This window comes from Tachysurus vachellii, chromosome 2 (assembly GCF_030014155.1).
Source record: "Tachysurus vachellii isolate PV-2020 chromosome 2, HZAU_Pvac_v1, whole genome shotgun sequence".
Classification (NCBI taxonomy): domain Eukaryota; kingdom Metazoa; phylum Chordata; class Actinopteri; order Siluriformes; family Bagridae; genus Tachysurus; species Tachysurus vachellii.
The window spans coordinates 18,290,634-18,308,005 of NC_083461.1; the positions used below are offsets into that span (position 1 = coordinate 18,290,634).

General features: G+C 37.3%; 2 protein-coding genes across 4 annotated transcripts in view; both read right to left on the bottom strand.

The window, feature by feature from the left end:
• LOC132840098 (myosin-16-like) overlaps positions 1-7,004 on the bottom strand; it is a 40,434-nt gene extending 33,430 nt beyond the window's left edge. For 2 of the 3 annotated variants that reach the window (XM_060861499.1, XM_060861492.1), the window contains exon 1: positions 6,876-7,004. Coding sequence is in view for 1 of the 3 variants with exons in the window: in XM_060861507.1 (XP_060717490.1) it covers positions 6,876-6,959 (84 nt within the window). In the remaining 2 variants the exon portion in view is untranslated. The remainder of the gene's footprint in view (positions 1-6,875) is intronic. The other variant, XM_060861507.1, reaches the window with a different exon arrangement.
• A 4,763-nt stretch (positions 7,005-11,767) lies between these two features.
• Positions 11,768-16,616, bottom strand: pts (6-pyruvoyltetrahydropterin synthase). Its single transcript, XM_060890785.1, has 6 exons — positions 16,439-16,616; positions 14,926-15,005; positions 14,808-14,830; positions 14,591-14,647; positions 13,414-13,484; positions 11,768-12,666 (listed from the first exon to the last, which is right to left on the bottom strand). The coding sequence occupies exons 1-6, from the start codon at positions 16,531-16,533 to the stop codon at positions 12,543-12,545; spliced, it is 450 nt and encodes a 149-aa protein (XP_060746768.1). The 5' UTR covers positions 16,534-16,616; the 3' UTR covers positions 11,768-12,542.
• Between the last annotated feature and the right edge of the window lie 756 nt (positions 16,617-17,372).

A 17,372-nucleotide genomic window follows, 5' to 3' on the forward strand; every position in this document is an offset into this window, starting at 1 on the left:
AGTATGGTGGGAGACCTACCTACAGGATGCAAATAGTATATTGATATCTTCCTTGAAATAATTCATGCAAGAAATAAAACATGCCAGGGCAAGGGGTTATAGGAAAATAACTACTGACTATAGTGATGACACTGGAGATTCCTTCAAGAATGCTAATTAAACATCAAATCAAAGCAAACTTTACCACATCCACAATTATACTTGTTTTTATTAGGTTTATGTGTGTCCATTATACAAGTCCCTGTGGAAGTTGTTACTATAGCAACAATATCCTGCAAGCATAAAAGCGTTAATATAAACCAGTGATTTTTTTTTGTTGACAGAAATACTGTCAGAGATGTTGTTATTGAAAATGAATCACCTTCTGATCAATCGGATTTACAAATTCATGGGATGAATAATAAAAATGGGAAAAATAATAAAAGTGTCGTACCCAATTTAGTACCGAACGTAATGCAAATTTATGTGCAGACTACAATGCAAATATCTTTCTTCTCCAGCAGACTGCATTGGCCTGGCAAGGAGTTAATGAAGCATGGCTGCCTACACACTAGGCACTGATCCCATTATTTATGGAATGATGATCTTTCTCCAGGAAACAACTGAGAAATCCCACAGAAACAGCTGAAAGCACAATAAAGGACAAAGGGAAAAGAAAAGTGGGAAGCACAGGTCTTTTTTTCCGAGTACACTGGAAAATATTAAAATCAGCCAACAGTATTAGGCACTTGGTCAGATACTTTGCAGGAATTCTTGAAAAAAGATCTGAATGTGACTTGTTAACCACTGACCGACCAAAACGTTCTGATGGTCAAGCTTCAAACACCTGCCGATCATCATCCTGTAACGATGGACACATTTCACACATTTATATTACATGTGTCCTTCAATCTGCATCAACAGGTAGCTACCTCCATTTACATCCAGTCTATAAATGTCCATAAATGTCACTATGTTACAATATTCACTTAGTATTAATGATAAATCACATCTTTACACATACTCGAGTTTCATATCAAATCAAACGACGCAGTTACCCCCTGGGGTATTTCAGGAACTCTTCTCCACATGGCCTTATTGGTTGGAACATCTACTATAGAGCTGTAGATGATAAGCATTAGTATTTCAGTTACAAGTGAAATGTTCCAATGTCACATGCTAATCAATTTAATCTTACAAAGCTAACTCTTACAAAAGTAACAAAAGGGTGCAAAAGACTGAATGTAGAAATCCTGCTAGAGTTTCAGTAATACAAGCCCTGCCATAAAGTGGTGGATGGAAAGTAGACTATGAGTGAATCTGGAGGATCTGTTAATGCAATCAGCAGCAAAAATAATCAGACATATTAGGAGAACTCAGTGCTGAGTCATTTCCAATCCAAAAAAATACCTGTGAATTTCACTGCTCAGTATGCCTTTCCTTTCCACATGGAGATGTCTCTGGCCATCTGTGTCTGCCATATTCTAGCCCAATGAGGCAAGGCAGGAGCAATAACTCAATAGTGAGCTCTGCTACCTACTTATCATCACTGCTCAGCTCAACAGGCAGGACTGTGGTTTTCAGTGAAAGCTGCCACATACAGAATACACAATTTCCTGTGCTTGAAGATACAAAGATAAGTTCTGTCATGAATAAGACACTTTTTTCAAAGGAAACGTTTTTCCATCAAATACAAGGGTAATTCAATTATACAAGTTGTGTATTAAATAAAAAAAATCAAATAAAAAAAAGACCTAAAATCTTGTGCAAGTGACTGAAACATAAAAAAACACAATCTCATAGGTAAAATCCCAGTCGACTTACAGCACGGATCTTAATGAAAGTGTCATTCTTTTCCTTGCTGAGTCCGGCATTCTCCTCCTCCAGTTGGCGGACACGAGTCAGCAGCATGTCGCTCTGCTCAATGGCTTTCTTCAGCTCCTCTCTCTCCCTCATCTCAGCCTGTAGACACTGCTGTATTGGATTAACCTGATCCACTTCTGCTCACTTCTTATGCTCTCACGCTTCTCTACGATCACTCTGGACTAAACCCTCCACTCCCACCTCCTCCCCACCCTCCTGCTCCCGGGGCCTCTTGGCCCATTTCAAAACAATTCCAAATTTCTTCCACTGATACTCTTAGACTACAATAATTCCCCAGGATCAAATACCACCACGACCCACTCTATAGTCTTCATTCTTCACTGAGTTTTAGTTGGGGGGGGACGAGCAGAAAGATATAATAAACATCCATTAGTTGTGCACAGGTATAAGGACAGCTGTTAAAGTAATCTGCTATTACTCACAATGACACATAATATGTATAGTATGGAAAGAGAAACATATCTCTGGCATCCTTGAAGGACTCTGGATAACTACAGAAAAATCGTCCTTCATCCACTTACTTAAACTATTACACATTGTGCACTTCAGAGAATTTTTTCCCAATCAGCCGTTATTTCACCCTAGACTGGATGGGATATATTCTGACATCCAGTACTATACAGTAGCTCATGTGACAAATGATAGGATAATCTATTTAACCACAGGAGAATTAAATTGTCATTTTCATTTTTACTGTCTCTAACTGGCGTATATATAACCATGGCTATTTTATATTTTTTTTTGCATGTGTGTCTAGCCTGTTCAGACCTTTCCTATTAGGTTCAGAATAGTTGTGCCTTAGTAGCTACTGAATAACATACTAACATAAATAACTGCTTAATAAGTGAAAGGTTAACATACATAAGGCATTCATGACACATGAAAGAAACCAGAAGTGAGACTTAAAGCAGAAATGTTTATTTCATCAGCAGCTCATGATCATAGACTTTGATGGATAACAACAATGCTTGTAAAGTTGATAGGCTATCATGATTGACTTATGACAACAAATCAATAGAACATCATCTTACAAGCATCGTTATATAATTAAAAAAAAATAACTGGCTTCAGCTGTCATGTTTGGGACAGATTCGATGTGAAGCTGACATTAAATCTAAAGCAGGTGACAGATTCTTTGTTGCTGTAACACTTATAACCACAATGTCTTCTTCAGCACGTCATGACCAATGTGAACTTCCTGTAGGTCAGTTACATAACGGTGATGATGTCATATGTTAAACATCAAAATCAAACTCTTTTGTAATTTCAGAGACAATGCTATAAAGTGCTGTGGAAAAATATCAGGAATTAAATTAAGAGCTAAAGAGTTCTTAAAGTGCCATGACATTACCTTACACTCTCAGGAAAAATGGTACCAAAGAGTACTTTTCCTTGTCCCAGGGATTGCACAATCACGAGTACATCTTATTTTATGCACTCGTTATTTTTAGCATGCATCTTCTACCTGGGATGGTACATCCGAGTCCAATTATTATTAAATGATTTTTAATGGTATAAAAATATTGTGAATATAGTTCAAAATATAGTTTTAAGATATTGTGTTGCCTCTGACATACCAAACACACAGTTACAAGCCCAGTTGTCATAGTCCTCAAGCATACTGTAAATCAGCGCCCAAAATGTCATAACAAAATCTTATGTCAATGTCGATCTGTCAATTCACACAAGTGTTATGTCAAGTTGACAGTTGACAGACCAAAGCAGCCTTCACGTCAGCCAACACCTGTAATCTTTTCTTTTTTCCTGCAGGTTTATATTCGTTGTCAGAAAGGGCTTATATAAGTGTCTTGGAACTTTCTGAACATTGCTATTTCATTAAAGAGTTAAGGGTTCCTTTCTATATAGCGTACTTCTGTATAGCTGTATTGTAGACATTGTAAGATATTAGTAAAGCCGATTCTAGTGTTCTTTACTTAATTTCAGTTAATGTTATATTAGACTTTAAAAGCATGCAGTATCCACTCTTTCCTTATTACCAAGTTCTTCAGTCCAAAAATAACAAATAGAAAAATTGTAGTGTAAATCAGTCCAAATGTTCTTGCTAAGATTTCAAGCAGAGAGCCGATTGACTAATTTTCCACAAGCTCCTTCCAAAGCATAACCATACGGCGACAACAGTGCAACCGCAATAACTTTAGCACACCATGCATCAACTTAGTGGAACGATTTTTGTTGACCATTTACCTCTGAGATCTTCCCTGGCCTTGATATCATGCATGCATGCTCAAGTGACATGCTATTTTTTTGCAGTGTCAATCTGTATTTTGTCTACGTCTATGTTCTCCTATCTATACAAGATTCAACAAGCAAATTTGGCAAACCAACAAAGAAATCAAAAGTGTAGTTTAGTCATAGTGAAAAAGTGTATACTAATTTTCCAAAGCTCATTCAAAGTCATTTATTACAGCTTTGAAAATGACAGGAGAAGAAACCTGTTGCAACTTGAGCCAGGTTATCCCTGTGACTGAAAAATGTCAGATAGTGACACTACTCTTGATATGAACACTACAAATTTTACTACATTGAATAATTCGTACATGATGAAGTGCAAAAGAAAAGAGGACCTGTTTGAGAGGAAGTTTTTAAACGTCAGTGCTCTTTCATTCTTTTATTTTAATTAAGCTTTATCCTGCTCATGGTTGCTGTTGTTTCGTTGCCAATCCCTGGGTGTGAACCTTAACAAACTGCATTAACAAAGTGTGGAGATCAGCATGTGTGTCTATGTCTTACAAAAAGATGGCATGTCTGTACTTTCTAAGCAAAAATTATACACTATGATGCAATTAAAATGTCACCACTAGATTGTCTACTGTGCATTGGCTGACACTAATGCTTGCACGTTAACTTCTACCAAACCCAACATTTTTACAGTGTGTTATTTAATCTCCCCTGAAACTCCAAACCTCTCTTCACAGTCAGCACAAGTATTTATTTTTTTTTTTTTTTGTAAGAATGCTCATTCCAAACCTCAACACTGGTCTGGTTACAGTGTCTCAGCCTTGAGCCTTTGTGAATGAGACATTCAGTGTTGCAGAAATGCTCATGCCTTGACTTGATTTGGGAGGATGTTTCAAATCAGGATTTCACACAAAACATACTAATTAAGCTATTTATGAGTTCTGTGAGATCTGGCGCTTTGAGGAATATAACAGAATTTTTAGGTATTACTTGAAGACTGTCCCTTTGGCAAACAGGCATCAAACATTCTTGCTTTCACACTCAATTGTGTCAGGCCCAGATCACGAGCAGCCATTTTCCAAATAAATTTATTCCCTTTCATTGCATTCCCAGTTAGTGGAGGTGACATGGAGACATGGAGGCCAGGCTGCAGACCCAAGCTAATGAGAACAGCTTTGCGAGGCCTTCTCCACAAATATTTATGAGTAGTGATTTATAAAACATTGCTCTTGGAATGCTTATAAATTGAATTTGGGCAGTTTATGATATTTCAATGCCACAGATATCTGTAACGCATCTTAGTGCTTTAGCTATTAGATGTAATAACTGTAAGCACATTTTGGCACATTTCTAATACTGTGAAACATTTTAAAATACACTTACACTCATACTATGTGAGTTGCAATGTGGGTGAGAAAACTTTACAATGCCTGATGTTAATCACCAAAAATGATCAAAACAATAGAGCCTAAATTTTGTTTTCTGTCAATAGCAAACTTGGAAATATAAATATATTTCTCCAAAAATGAAAGAAAATCTGCATGTCTTATCACATGGTGATACAACAACGTTGCAGGATAAATCTGTTTTCCACACAGTGTGAAGGTCAGGAGTTGATCAAGTTGTGTTGTAGCAAAATGGACCTAAGCCTAAATTCAAAATATTGCGAATGGTCTTGTGATCTCTAAACATCTCAACATTTTCTCACTTTGACAAATTGAAGTCATAATTGCAAAATTACTGCTGTCTTTTTCCACATTTCTCCCTTGACTTGAGTACTTGGCACAATCACTGACAGTACATACGAAAATCCTAATCATGGTGTTTAGGTTTGATGAAAGTGTTGGCTCTGTGAAGAGTCTGGAGAATTGAAGTAGGACGGAAGAATTGGTTTCATCCTCCATGCAATTTTACTCTTTAGCTGCAATCCAAAAGCAATGTGATAATGAAAACGTATCTATATCCAACGTATGTATATCCAAAACGCATCCCATAAAACAAACTTTATACTACTTCGGACTATGACATATATATCAGTAAATTACTATGTTGTATGTTCTATAGAATAGGTAAGTTTCCACTACTGTTGATCTCCAACAGTCCTACAGATGGAATGGACGACCTGCAGATCCATCAAAACTTCACAGCTACTCAGGAAGCAGTGCTGATAATGTCAGAAGCACGGGTCACAACTGCATGTGTTCTGGAAGCTGACCAAGTCTTATGTGCAAGTTTTAAAAATATTAGTAATTAGTAATTATCCACTTCTTAAGCCTGAGTTGACTCAAGAGAAGACCCTCCCATGCTTTTTTGTGATCACTGACCCGCACTGAAATGTTTGCATTCCTGAGAAGTGTGTGTGTGTGTGTGTGTTTGTGTGTGTGTGTGTGTGTGTGTGTGTGTGTGTGTGTGTGTGTGTGTGTGTGTGTGTGTGTGTGTGTGTGTGAGCCTGCCGCTAAGCCTGTGTTTTTATCCAGACAGCACTCTTTTCATGAAAGCACACAGGGAACTTGTACACATAAAAATTTGCTGAGCTGAAATCCAGTACTGAGGGAGAATGCTAAATGTAAGAGGTGTGTGTGTGTGTGTGTGTGTGTGTGTGTGTGTGTGGAAGCCTTTTACAGGTGCACTACTTATGATCACACAAACAGGCCTGAATTGTCAGATAGACTAGACCATGTATTGTGAAAAGGCTACTCAGCAGACAATCACTGTAACCCAATCTTGGCTTAATATGCGTCCTGTACACCAACTCATTCCACTCTAAACCTGAAGCATGTTAGCAATTAAGAGAATCAGCTGCAGAGTCTTACCTGTGCCAGATGTTTACTGTGGATTCCAGTTAAGGGTCTGTACTGGTGAAAGTCAGTCTGGATTACACACACTCTTTTCTCCATCCTCAGCACAGGCACACACTGCCCATCCTGCTGTCTCCTCTAGGCTCCCAGAGGAAGTGAGCTTTCTGTTACCTGACCCTGAGTCACACTACATACACACTCTCTAAGGGGGAGGGAACTCCAACAGCAAAAGAAAACATCTAAACTGGCTCTGACACTCTACTCCACCTCCCCACCCAGCCATCACTATCCACTGGCAGATGTGCAAGAGCAAGAGGGCCACCCTGAGTCCTAAGTGTTAACCCTCTCTATGTTGGATCACACTCACATCTGGATGCAGCTCATCTGTAACTAGTGCAATGGTGCAATCAGACTAGAAATATTTATAATGGGCATGTATTTTACTGCATCGTATATTCATGTTTCAAAATAACTATGAGGGAATAATCAAGAATCAGAGGGTGAGCAGGCACTAATCTGCTGCAATAATTAAAAGAGTCTTTGAAAAAATATTATTATTATTATTATTATTATTATTATTATTATTATTATTATTATTATTATATAATATTTATTCCAGAGGCCTGTTGAATTTTTATATCTGACTGGTTAAAAGTTGCAGAACACTCACAATAATTTCAGCTACTGTATAAGTTATTGTTTCTATAGTAACAACTTACTCAAGGATGTACAGTCATTTTTCCAGAAAATGAAGTATTTGTCACAGAAAAGTATTGCAATTAGTATTTGCAAAAAGTATTGCAATTCTGAAGTGGCCAGCAATGAGACCACATCTAAATCCCATTGAAAACCTGTGGAGAGATCTTAAAATTGCTGTTGGGAAAAGGTGGTCCGAAATTCTGTGTGAGAGGCTTATTGATGGTTATAGGAAGCGATTGATTTGTTATTTTTTTCCAAAGGGTGCGCAACCATATATTAATTTAAGGGTGCCAATAATTTTGTCCGGCCCATTTTTGGACTTTTGTGGGAAATTATGTCAAATTTGCTTTTTCCTGGGGTTTTTTTGTGTTGTTTCAATATACACAAAGAAAATAAGCATGTGTATAGCAAAACATGTAATTGCAATTCTTTTCTGTGAGAAATACTTCATTTTCTGGAAAGTTTTCAGGGGTGCCAACACTTTTGGCCATGACTAAATAATAAAATGAATTCAGAATATTAATCATAATTAAAAATGATTTATTTAGGAACAGAAATAGATACATTTTGATATGGTGATATTTTCACTGGGCTATTTATTGAAGGAGTCTCCTGTGTCAGCACTTAGTAATAGTCAATACATTTCTACCATGTTTGCTGGTTTCTCTTTAATAAATGGGAGAAAAGTGAGAAGAAGCTGGTGCAGGAAAGACTTTTTATAGCAGCTTTAACAGGAACTAAATTTTCTACAATTCTTTAATGAATAGAAGTTTTGGCAAGTCACTGTTTTATAAGAGAAACAAACCAGGCATTCCTAAAAAAAAATGAACTAAAAACAGATGGTAACAGTTACTTCACTTTGTATCAGGTGTTCATGTTTTTCCTTACATAACACAAAAAGATTTATAATAAATATTCCTTACAAGACAAAGATGAAGTTGAGTGTGAGTTTGGAGTTAAAATATGATGCTGACAGGTGCTGACACTCCTTTTCACTTCTCATCTTTCCGCTCTCCAAATCCTCTTCAGCTCACGAAATCTGACAAAATAGCTGCAGGGGAATTGTTAATCAAGCGTGCCATTATATTAACATTACACATGGAAAAAACTGTCAGCGAGGATATTGAGCTTCTTCGCCAAGGTGGTAGACGTACTTCAGCACTTAATTATCCTTAAGAATGGAAATCATTGACTCATGTCATCTGTCAAAGATACCAAAAGATACTCTGATTTATTAAAAACCTCACAGGAAATGATGTGTATGTGTTCAGTGATCAATCAGTAAGCTCATACAGCATCTGATTTTGGTTTCTTTCTTTGGTCTATATCAAATGAGACATGGTAAATAAATCATCTTTCATGATGAGGAAAAAAGTCTATTATTTTCAAGGGAATACAAGAAAACAAGACACAGACCTGAGGTTAGATCAGATTAGCATGATTCATTACAAAGCTTTACCACTTACTGTTTAAGCATGATAAATGTTTTTCCTCAACAAAATAAAGCAATTTTTCAGACTTGGGGTTACTTTCAGTTCACTTTTATACGTATATACTGTATTTTTTTAATTATGTACCACTGATTAGTTTCCACAACTGACAGGATTTTATTACCTATTCAATCTGTGATCACTGATCCACACAAATCCAACACCCACAACAATAAATAAATCTGGGGCATCTGCCAAAACAGCAGTTAGGACCTGATAGGAGCTTCATTGTGCAAGGCCTTCAGGGTAGTGCAGCTCATCAAGCAAAGACTGGCCCTTAGTGAATGGAGCTTTTGTCCGGAAAGCCACATTTAATGATAACTAGCATACATGCGCTGGTGAAATGTAGGCTTTCTGTATGCAGGTGAATAAAAAGTCCATACAAACATTACGCTGTGTTAGATATTTGGCTGCATTTTAAAAGCAAAGGATCTGCATCTTAAAGACTGGAGCTTTTGACCCAAAAATGTTACTCCCATTTGGCTTTTGACTCGTTCATAGGTCGGTGCCTGGACATGTCATCTCTGTATTAGGCAAGTTGACTTATGGCTGAAATGTTTTACCACTCAGCATTAAGACGATAGAAAGGTTGACAGATTTAACTCAGCCAGTCTGGTTTAGCTCTTTCTTGATTACTTTTGCTGGAAGATATTAATCACCTGAAGCATAAGAGTAATAACAGGCTTTTACAGTTTAATTGCTAACATTTCACTCAATTCGAGTTGAGTGTAATTATAGGACTATATTCTCTTGTATCAAGCTCCCTCTGCTATGGGTTGTATGTCAGTGCCTGAATGGAATCTGATTAATTAAAGGTCTGTGGAGAAAACGAAAAATTTTGCTTCTAACCATTGACATTAATGATAACTTTGGCGTGGTATGTTGTTATGGTAAGAGTCATCCCTCAGCACATGTGATGCATACCAATACACACAGAATAAAGGCCAATGTTCAGATTTTCCTCAGAGAAACAAGAAAAAGCAATACCAAGAAATTCATCTTAAAACCAAACCAACTTGCATTGATGTATACTGTAGAGCTTTAGGTTTTCATCCTATAGGGCACAAACAAATGGGGGACATGACAGGGCAAAAGATTACAAGATAAAGTTGAGAAATGCATGTGTGCAGCTTTACAAAAAAGACTAACCACATAAAGCTGTCCTTTTCAATTCCTTATTCATCCACTAGTAGGAGTGAAACCATGTAAGTAGTCTACCTGAATAAGCAGTAATCTTTGTATGAGACACAAAAGCAATTTGGCAAGATTTCAATTCTGTATTCTGGAGTTCACAGCTGACTCATTTAGTGATGACCCTAAAACTCTAAAAAGCTGAAAACAACAAAACGACAACTAAGTAATGAAAGACTTAAGAGGAAATGCTTCTTAAGCTCACTGGCTACCATAGTCACAGACTGTCACTTTCTCATGCTATGGGGTGCCATTTCTTTTTTCTAATTGAATGGATAGTCAAAATAATCATGAACTGATTTGTTTTGGATTGCTTGTGGAACATGTGGAATGGGAATAATTAAGCTTTTTAATCTTGATATGGTAAGCCGGATATAAACGAACAGTTCCTCATGCCAGTTATACGATTTAAAGTTCACATTTTAACTATATTTGCATTTAAAACCCAAGAGTTTTTTGTAAAATACAACTGTTTACCCAGCTAATTGGATTTTCATTCATTCCATATTTGTTTAAGTGTCCCTGAAATCAATTTATTCATTTTGTTCATATCTGGTTTGGTAAATGAAGCCCATGATCTTGGGGCAGTGTTCATGAGACCTCCTAAAGACCAGTTGTCACGACATTGGTAGCAAAGGCAGATGTAAGTTTGAAGTGATTTTATATGCAAAAATGAACTGAACAAACACAACACATAAACAAGGCTAGCAAAGCATGGAAAATATTAAAAGGAGTATGGAACACACATACTAGGGACTAGACGAGGACTGGCATGATATAAAACGCTGTAAGAAAAAAAGAAATACACAGAAATACAGGAAGTTCAATAAGGGGACTAATGAACTAATACACAACAGGGGAGCATGATCATGGGGTTAAATGGAAAACACAAAATAGGGAAGAAGTTCAAAAAGGTGTACAAGTGCGCCCTCTGGTGGTCTGGTGAGGAAACGTCTGAGACAGCCACACCATTACATTTCTGATGACCTGATTACTGTGGATGGAAATGCAATTTAGAATTTTTTTGCAGTAAAAATCAGTGCAGTTATGTTGAGAGCTTTAATGTATGCTTAACATTTTTCTGACTGATCTGAGTTTAGTGGGTTTTGGTAGAGGAGTTGCTAAGTCTTCAACAGTTACAGTTTTTTTCACCCATTTGTTTACGTCAACTCCAGTTTTACCCCAACCACAAAACCTTAAGTGTCTTCTTTCCTGTTCACTCGACCAATGTCACTGAGATCTGAATAACAGTTGTAATGTTATTAGTTTAATTGTATAAAGTGTTAGTTTATCAGTTTATGTTTGGTGTTTGTGTGTAGTTCCCACACATAATTAGGTTTTGAAATATATGAGATGTGATACATGTCCTGTTTCTGTCTGTTCTGGTATCATTCTTTGCTAGCATGTAGCTTGTAAAACTAGCTTAAAGGGACAGGAAACCGTGGAGTGCAACCAAAATGCTAACATGTATGATTTTCCAGGTTTGTTCAAGCAGTGTGTTGAAATAAATATACACGAGATAACTCTTTACCGGCTTTATAAATCGCTAGGTAGTCATTTTTGATTTGTAGGCTGATTTCTTCTGAAGTGCTTCATAGACACTTAGATTTACTTTCTCTGTCACTGATTATCTACATCTTCATAGATCACTGAACACTGTCAACATGTACTGTATGTGTGAAAACTCCAGGGCAAACCACAGACAGCGGCGTAAATCAGCAGTAACGCACTGGAAGTGTGTTCTGTCTTCAGTGAGGAATGTGAGGTTAAGTACAGTAACAATAGAAAAAGATTTAGATCACATTTCAAGAAATGAAACATTCTACAAAAATGGAATAAGGAACCACTCAATGAAGATAAATAACCATAATTTAAAAATAATTTATTACAATATACAATAGGTTTAAAGCTTTGTTGTGAGAGAAAAAAATGATTCTTGGTTAATAAGAATGACATTAGTGTTAAAAACAACTGTAAATCTGTAAGCAATTTATTAACACAAATATGAGTTACTTCAAGCAAATAATATAAACATGTTGAAAATAAGTTCAAAAATTGACATAAGGAAACAAAGTTGGATTGTAAATTAATTTGTGGGGAAAAAAGATTTACACTTGCTGTAAGCTCCATGTTTAATAGGATCAGTCTCACATCACATGGTAGAGAGCTGAGCCACATTCTCTTTTGTGCCTTATGTTAATCCTAATGCGCAGGCCACAGCAGGTGTTCCTCTTGCTCTAATCTAATAAAAATCTACAATGTCTAAAAATCTAAATGAACAAGCATCAACCAAGGAACTGCTTTACTCCCCTCGATACACAATAATGTTCTTGTCCGTCTCATGCACCTTGATCTCATAGAGCAGGTTAGGTGGAAGGAGCTTGACCATGTTGTCCCAGATAAACACTGCCAGGTTTTCAGTTGTGCTGCACAACCAGAGACAGGCAGGGTGTTAGGAAAGGTGTACATACACTTACTGGCCACTTTAATAGGAACATCTACACTCATGCTCATTCATGCAATTATCTAGTCAATCATGTGGCAGAGGCACAATAAATAAGATAATTCAGATACAGATCAAGAGCTTCAGCTACTGTTCACATCAAACATCGGAATGTAAATCTGAGGCTAGAGTTTGAACAAACCGAAATGAAGACTTTTCCAATCCACTCAAATTCTTGTTCTTGGCAGACAGAAGTGGATGTCGAGGTGGTCATCAGCTGTAGCTCATCCACCTCAACGTTTGACGTATTGTGTGTTGTGTGATGCTTTTCTGTTCACTACGCTTAAAAAGTGTAATTATTTCAGTTTAGTATTAGACTAATCTGGACACTGACCTCTAACATTAACCACCACTCACTGAATATTATTTTTTTTTAGTTTTCTTCACACAATTCCATGTAAATGTTGGACTCTGTTGGGTGTAAAAAAAAAATCCCAGATCAACAGTTTCTGAAATGAACAAACCAGACCCTCTTGCACCACCAATCATGGTAAAAGTCATTGAAATCACATTCCTACCTCATTTTGATGTTTGTTGCAGACATTAACTGAAACCCTTGACCTAAATCTGAATAATATTGCATGAACGCAAAGGTGTTTCTAATAAAGTAAATTAATAAATGGACTGCGAGTGTATAGCAGCGCAAAGGAATACTGTGTATTATTCATACCTGACGGTATTAGCAAAGAATGGCACATCCAGATCCAGGTTTTTGTGGTCAAGTGGTTTCAGGATTCCCTCCTAAAAACAGTTCCGTTTTTATTCTCCTCAAATATCACAATTTCATTCACACTTTGCCTTTTCATGCACCTTCACATTTCCAAGCCCTTTTTTTATGATAACGCTGTTGAATTCTTGATTCTGACTCATCACAAGATTTTGATTCATACCTATAACATTAGCTAACATTAACATGCGTTGGTTTCTGTAGTAACGACTTTCACAGAGACTTGCGAGAAGCACACGCCATATAAACAGCAAATCTAATCACTACACTTTGATGAAACATTTATTAGACATTTACAGAAGCTGTTTTTTTAAGTTTTCGAATATGGAAGACTCTTCGGGATGGACTTTTTTTTATCTTATTCATTATAAGAGAAGAAAAAAGAGAAATTGGTAGAGGTTGTACCATGTACCATGTAACTCTGAACATAAACAGTTTGGCCTGTTGTCCTGCCATAGGTTCATTTGCAAATTGCTGTGTTGTAAGAGGAATAAAACACTTCAGCATATACTGTTATAGGAAATAATACACCTCAGGCTGGCACCATATTATTCAGTCACTCAGTATTTATCTCAGCACAGTCCATGGTGTTTTAGTCCTTTCAAATCTCTATGCTCTAATCTTGTACTTAGTAACTACCCAATAAATGATTACACTTATAATGTACAAGTGAAACTATCACTGTTTGGATGGTTACAATTGGGTTAATGAAAAAAAAGTACTTAGATCACTGATGAAATTTTTCATTGATTCAACACATAGATTATTAACCCTCATTTTCAGTAAATCTTTTTAAAAACCCTGTATTGTTAAAACAATATTATGACGATTTAGTTCTATCGACCAAGCCATTTAATTTTTCTGTTGCTTATTGGACACAAGGACACAGGGAACCTGGAGCCTATCCAAGACTTGGGGTACAAGGCAGAGGACACCATGGACAGGGCGCTAACCCACTGCAGGACACAATCACACACTATGGACAATTTAGAGATGTCACTCATCCCCCAATGCATGTCTTTGGACTGGTCATTTGCCCTCTGAGCTCCAAACAATAATCAAGAACAGACCAAGCAGAACATGAGGAGTTGATAGGACACAGCCAATAGGAAGCCCCTACCTCTATACTCTGTTTAAGATCAGTGATGTTCATCACCATTCCTGTGTTTTGGTCAATCTGTATAAAGAGAAATCACAGATATGCTTTACTTGTATATTTTTCATCTACAGTATATATATATCATACAGATGTGCCATAAACATTGAATTTAAATACTGTAAATTAAGATAATTCAGCAAATATGTTGTGTTTAAATGGGCAGTACAATATTGCTTACCTTTCCTCGTACTGTAACTTCAACTGAAAAAATGCAGACACATGAAATCTGAAATGAGGTAAAACTTTGGATTTAACTGTAGGCTATTGAATAAATGAGAATAATGTCAGCGATTAACCTTTGTAGTTGTGTCCATGGCCATTGGGATTGTTGCATTTTCCAAATATTCTCTCGTTCTCTTCATCAGTCAGTGATTTACTAAATGCAAAGGGAATTAAATGCAAAGAGATCAGAAAACTAGAAAGTGAGATTAAAACACTTTTCAGACCCTTTTATTAGTGTAGGCACAAAAATAGCTTTTTGACAAATCTAGTGGCTTTTTAGTATACGTCACTGACTGTCCTGCTCTCGATAAGATTCTCCAATATACATTTAGATTTCAATTTCTGCCATTTAACAGACACCCTTATCCAGAGTGACTTACAATTTTATTTCAATTTATACAACTGAGCAATTAAGGGTTAAAGGCATTGCTCAGGGGCCCAGCAGTGGCAGCTTGGTGGACCTGGGATTCGAACTCATGACCTTCTGGTCAGTCGTCCAACACCTTAACTTCTAGGCTACTATATCCCCTTATCAGGGCTACAAGTGTCACGCATTGAGCGCCATTTGTCACGCTCTGCCGCCACACATTGTAATTCTCACACAGGAAAACTTACTATTTATCATATATTTAATAAGCCGCAGCGCCCAAAATGTATCAGTCCGCACCGCTGTCTCTATAGAACCGGGCAGGAATCAAGCGCGTCTCCCCTGGAGTTCTTAGTCAAGCCTGACACTTATCAGCCAATCAAAAATAGAGGTTACACAATAGCAAATCAGAAAATAGCACTATTGTATCAGGGTAAGATTTAACGCAACAACCAATGGAAAAAAAGCAAATCCTGGAATTGTTCACCATCACTCTGTGAGCATCACTTTGTGCACAGAGTAAGTCATGATCTCCTGTTTTAATGTTACAACAAATTCACAACTTGTTTGACACAAACAATGACATTTTGACTGATGTTAGAGACGTTTTCCAGATAATCAGCATCAGTTTTTCATGAGTGTCTGTAACTTAGCCAACAGTTTTACAGCCTGTTCACTGACAACACCTGCTCAGAACAAGTAGTTTAGGCCAGTGGTTCTCAAACTGGGGGCCCTGAGATGGTGCCGGGGGCCCCGGTTTTATGACATTTTATAAAATAATGAATTTATCATAAATTAAATCTCAGAAAAAATAAGGCTATCAACCCCCAGCACTACATTGTATAATTTAATATGTTTTGTTTAATTCAAATATTAAGTTTTGGAATGTTTTATGCCATGTTTTTTTTTTATATTTTATTTATTTGTTTATTTATTTACTTTTTCAGGGGGGGATAGAGATTTAAAATATGTCACTCTTGCCTGTCTTCAAAACTTGAGAGCCCTGCCTTATACATAACTGGCGTTTATAGAAATTCAATCTCACCACAATGACACAATCCTGTGTTCCTAACAACCAAAACTGACCAATCACTAACCATTTGGTGAGCGTCTACGCTGGATGAGTGCAGGAACTACAACTCCCATGATGCATCTGACTAAAGCAACAGGTTTTTCAGACATGGCAGTGTAGTGTGTTGATGTGAAGTGTAATCATTTACCTGTGCAGTCGATGGCAAGCGCTGAAACTCTGCACCCGTGTAATATAACAGAAACGCTCCCTTGCAGCGATCACACGCTTCACACCTTTCTCCATTATGACACACGACTGGGAGAAAGCGATACTGATATAAACAGCTGGACCAGCTCTAATAACACAGCGGTTTATTGAATGTGGGCGGGGCTTCGAATTTCCTCCTTGCTTAATAAAGTGTTTTTATTGGACCTCACTCCTGCATCGTCATCATCCAGGAAGCACGAGATTTGATCAGCCATTTCATTGGCTGCTGGAAAAACCGCCTCAAAGGGCTACAGTAACAGTGATCCTTGATGGAATGGTGAATGATTCTCTTGAGCAAAGTCACACTGATGTGTGATCTTCAGTGAAATTATCACCATATTCCTCACAAATGTTATAGAGTGCACAAGCAGTTCAGTGCCATTTTCTTGCTCAGTTCCAGCTTGCAGTCATTTCTTTTTAGGAGGCACCTCCATTGTCCTTTTAATCTCCTAAAAGACATCTCCACAACCGGCCGTGCAATGCTCAGCCTGTATTATATTATATATTATATATAATATTATATTATAGGTGTTTTGTTCAATGGTCAGTCTGCCAGTATCTAAAAAGGGCTTTGTGAGCCAATTCCGCAGGATCCCCTATCAGATAATAGCCAACATCATAGCCAGATATGGTCACTTTGGTTTGCCCTAGTAAATCCCCATCACTTAGGAACTCCCACAAATGTGACTGTCGTAGCACACTGGCATCATGCACACTCCCTGAATAGCCAACACAAACATCCCAGAATAGTCCTTTGTCATCCACAACTGCTTGCAAAACAGTTGAATGCCAGCCTTTACAATTGTAATAATCTTGTGGATAGTCCTCTGGTGTAATTATTGGAATGTGGGTTCCATCAATTGCACCGACATGCT

Bases quoted from the DNA above. Each gene is read 5' to 3' on its own strand.
- pts (XM_060890785.1), bottom strand. From the start codon at position 16,533: ATGGAGAAAGGTGTGAAGCGTGTGATCGCTGCAAGGGAGCGTTTCTGT. The intron at 15,006-16,438 runs GTAAATGATTAC...CTTTGCATTTAG, and splicing joins GCTTGCCATCGACTGCACAG to TAAATCACTGACTGATGAAG. The intron at 14,831-14,925 runs GTTAATCGCTGA...GCATTTTTTCAG, and splicing joins CCATGGACACAACTACAAAG to TTGAAGTTACAGTACGAGGA.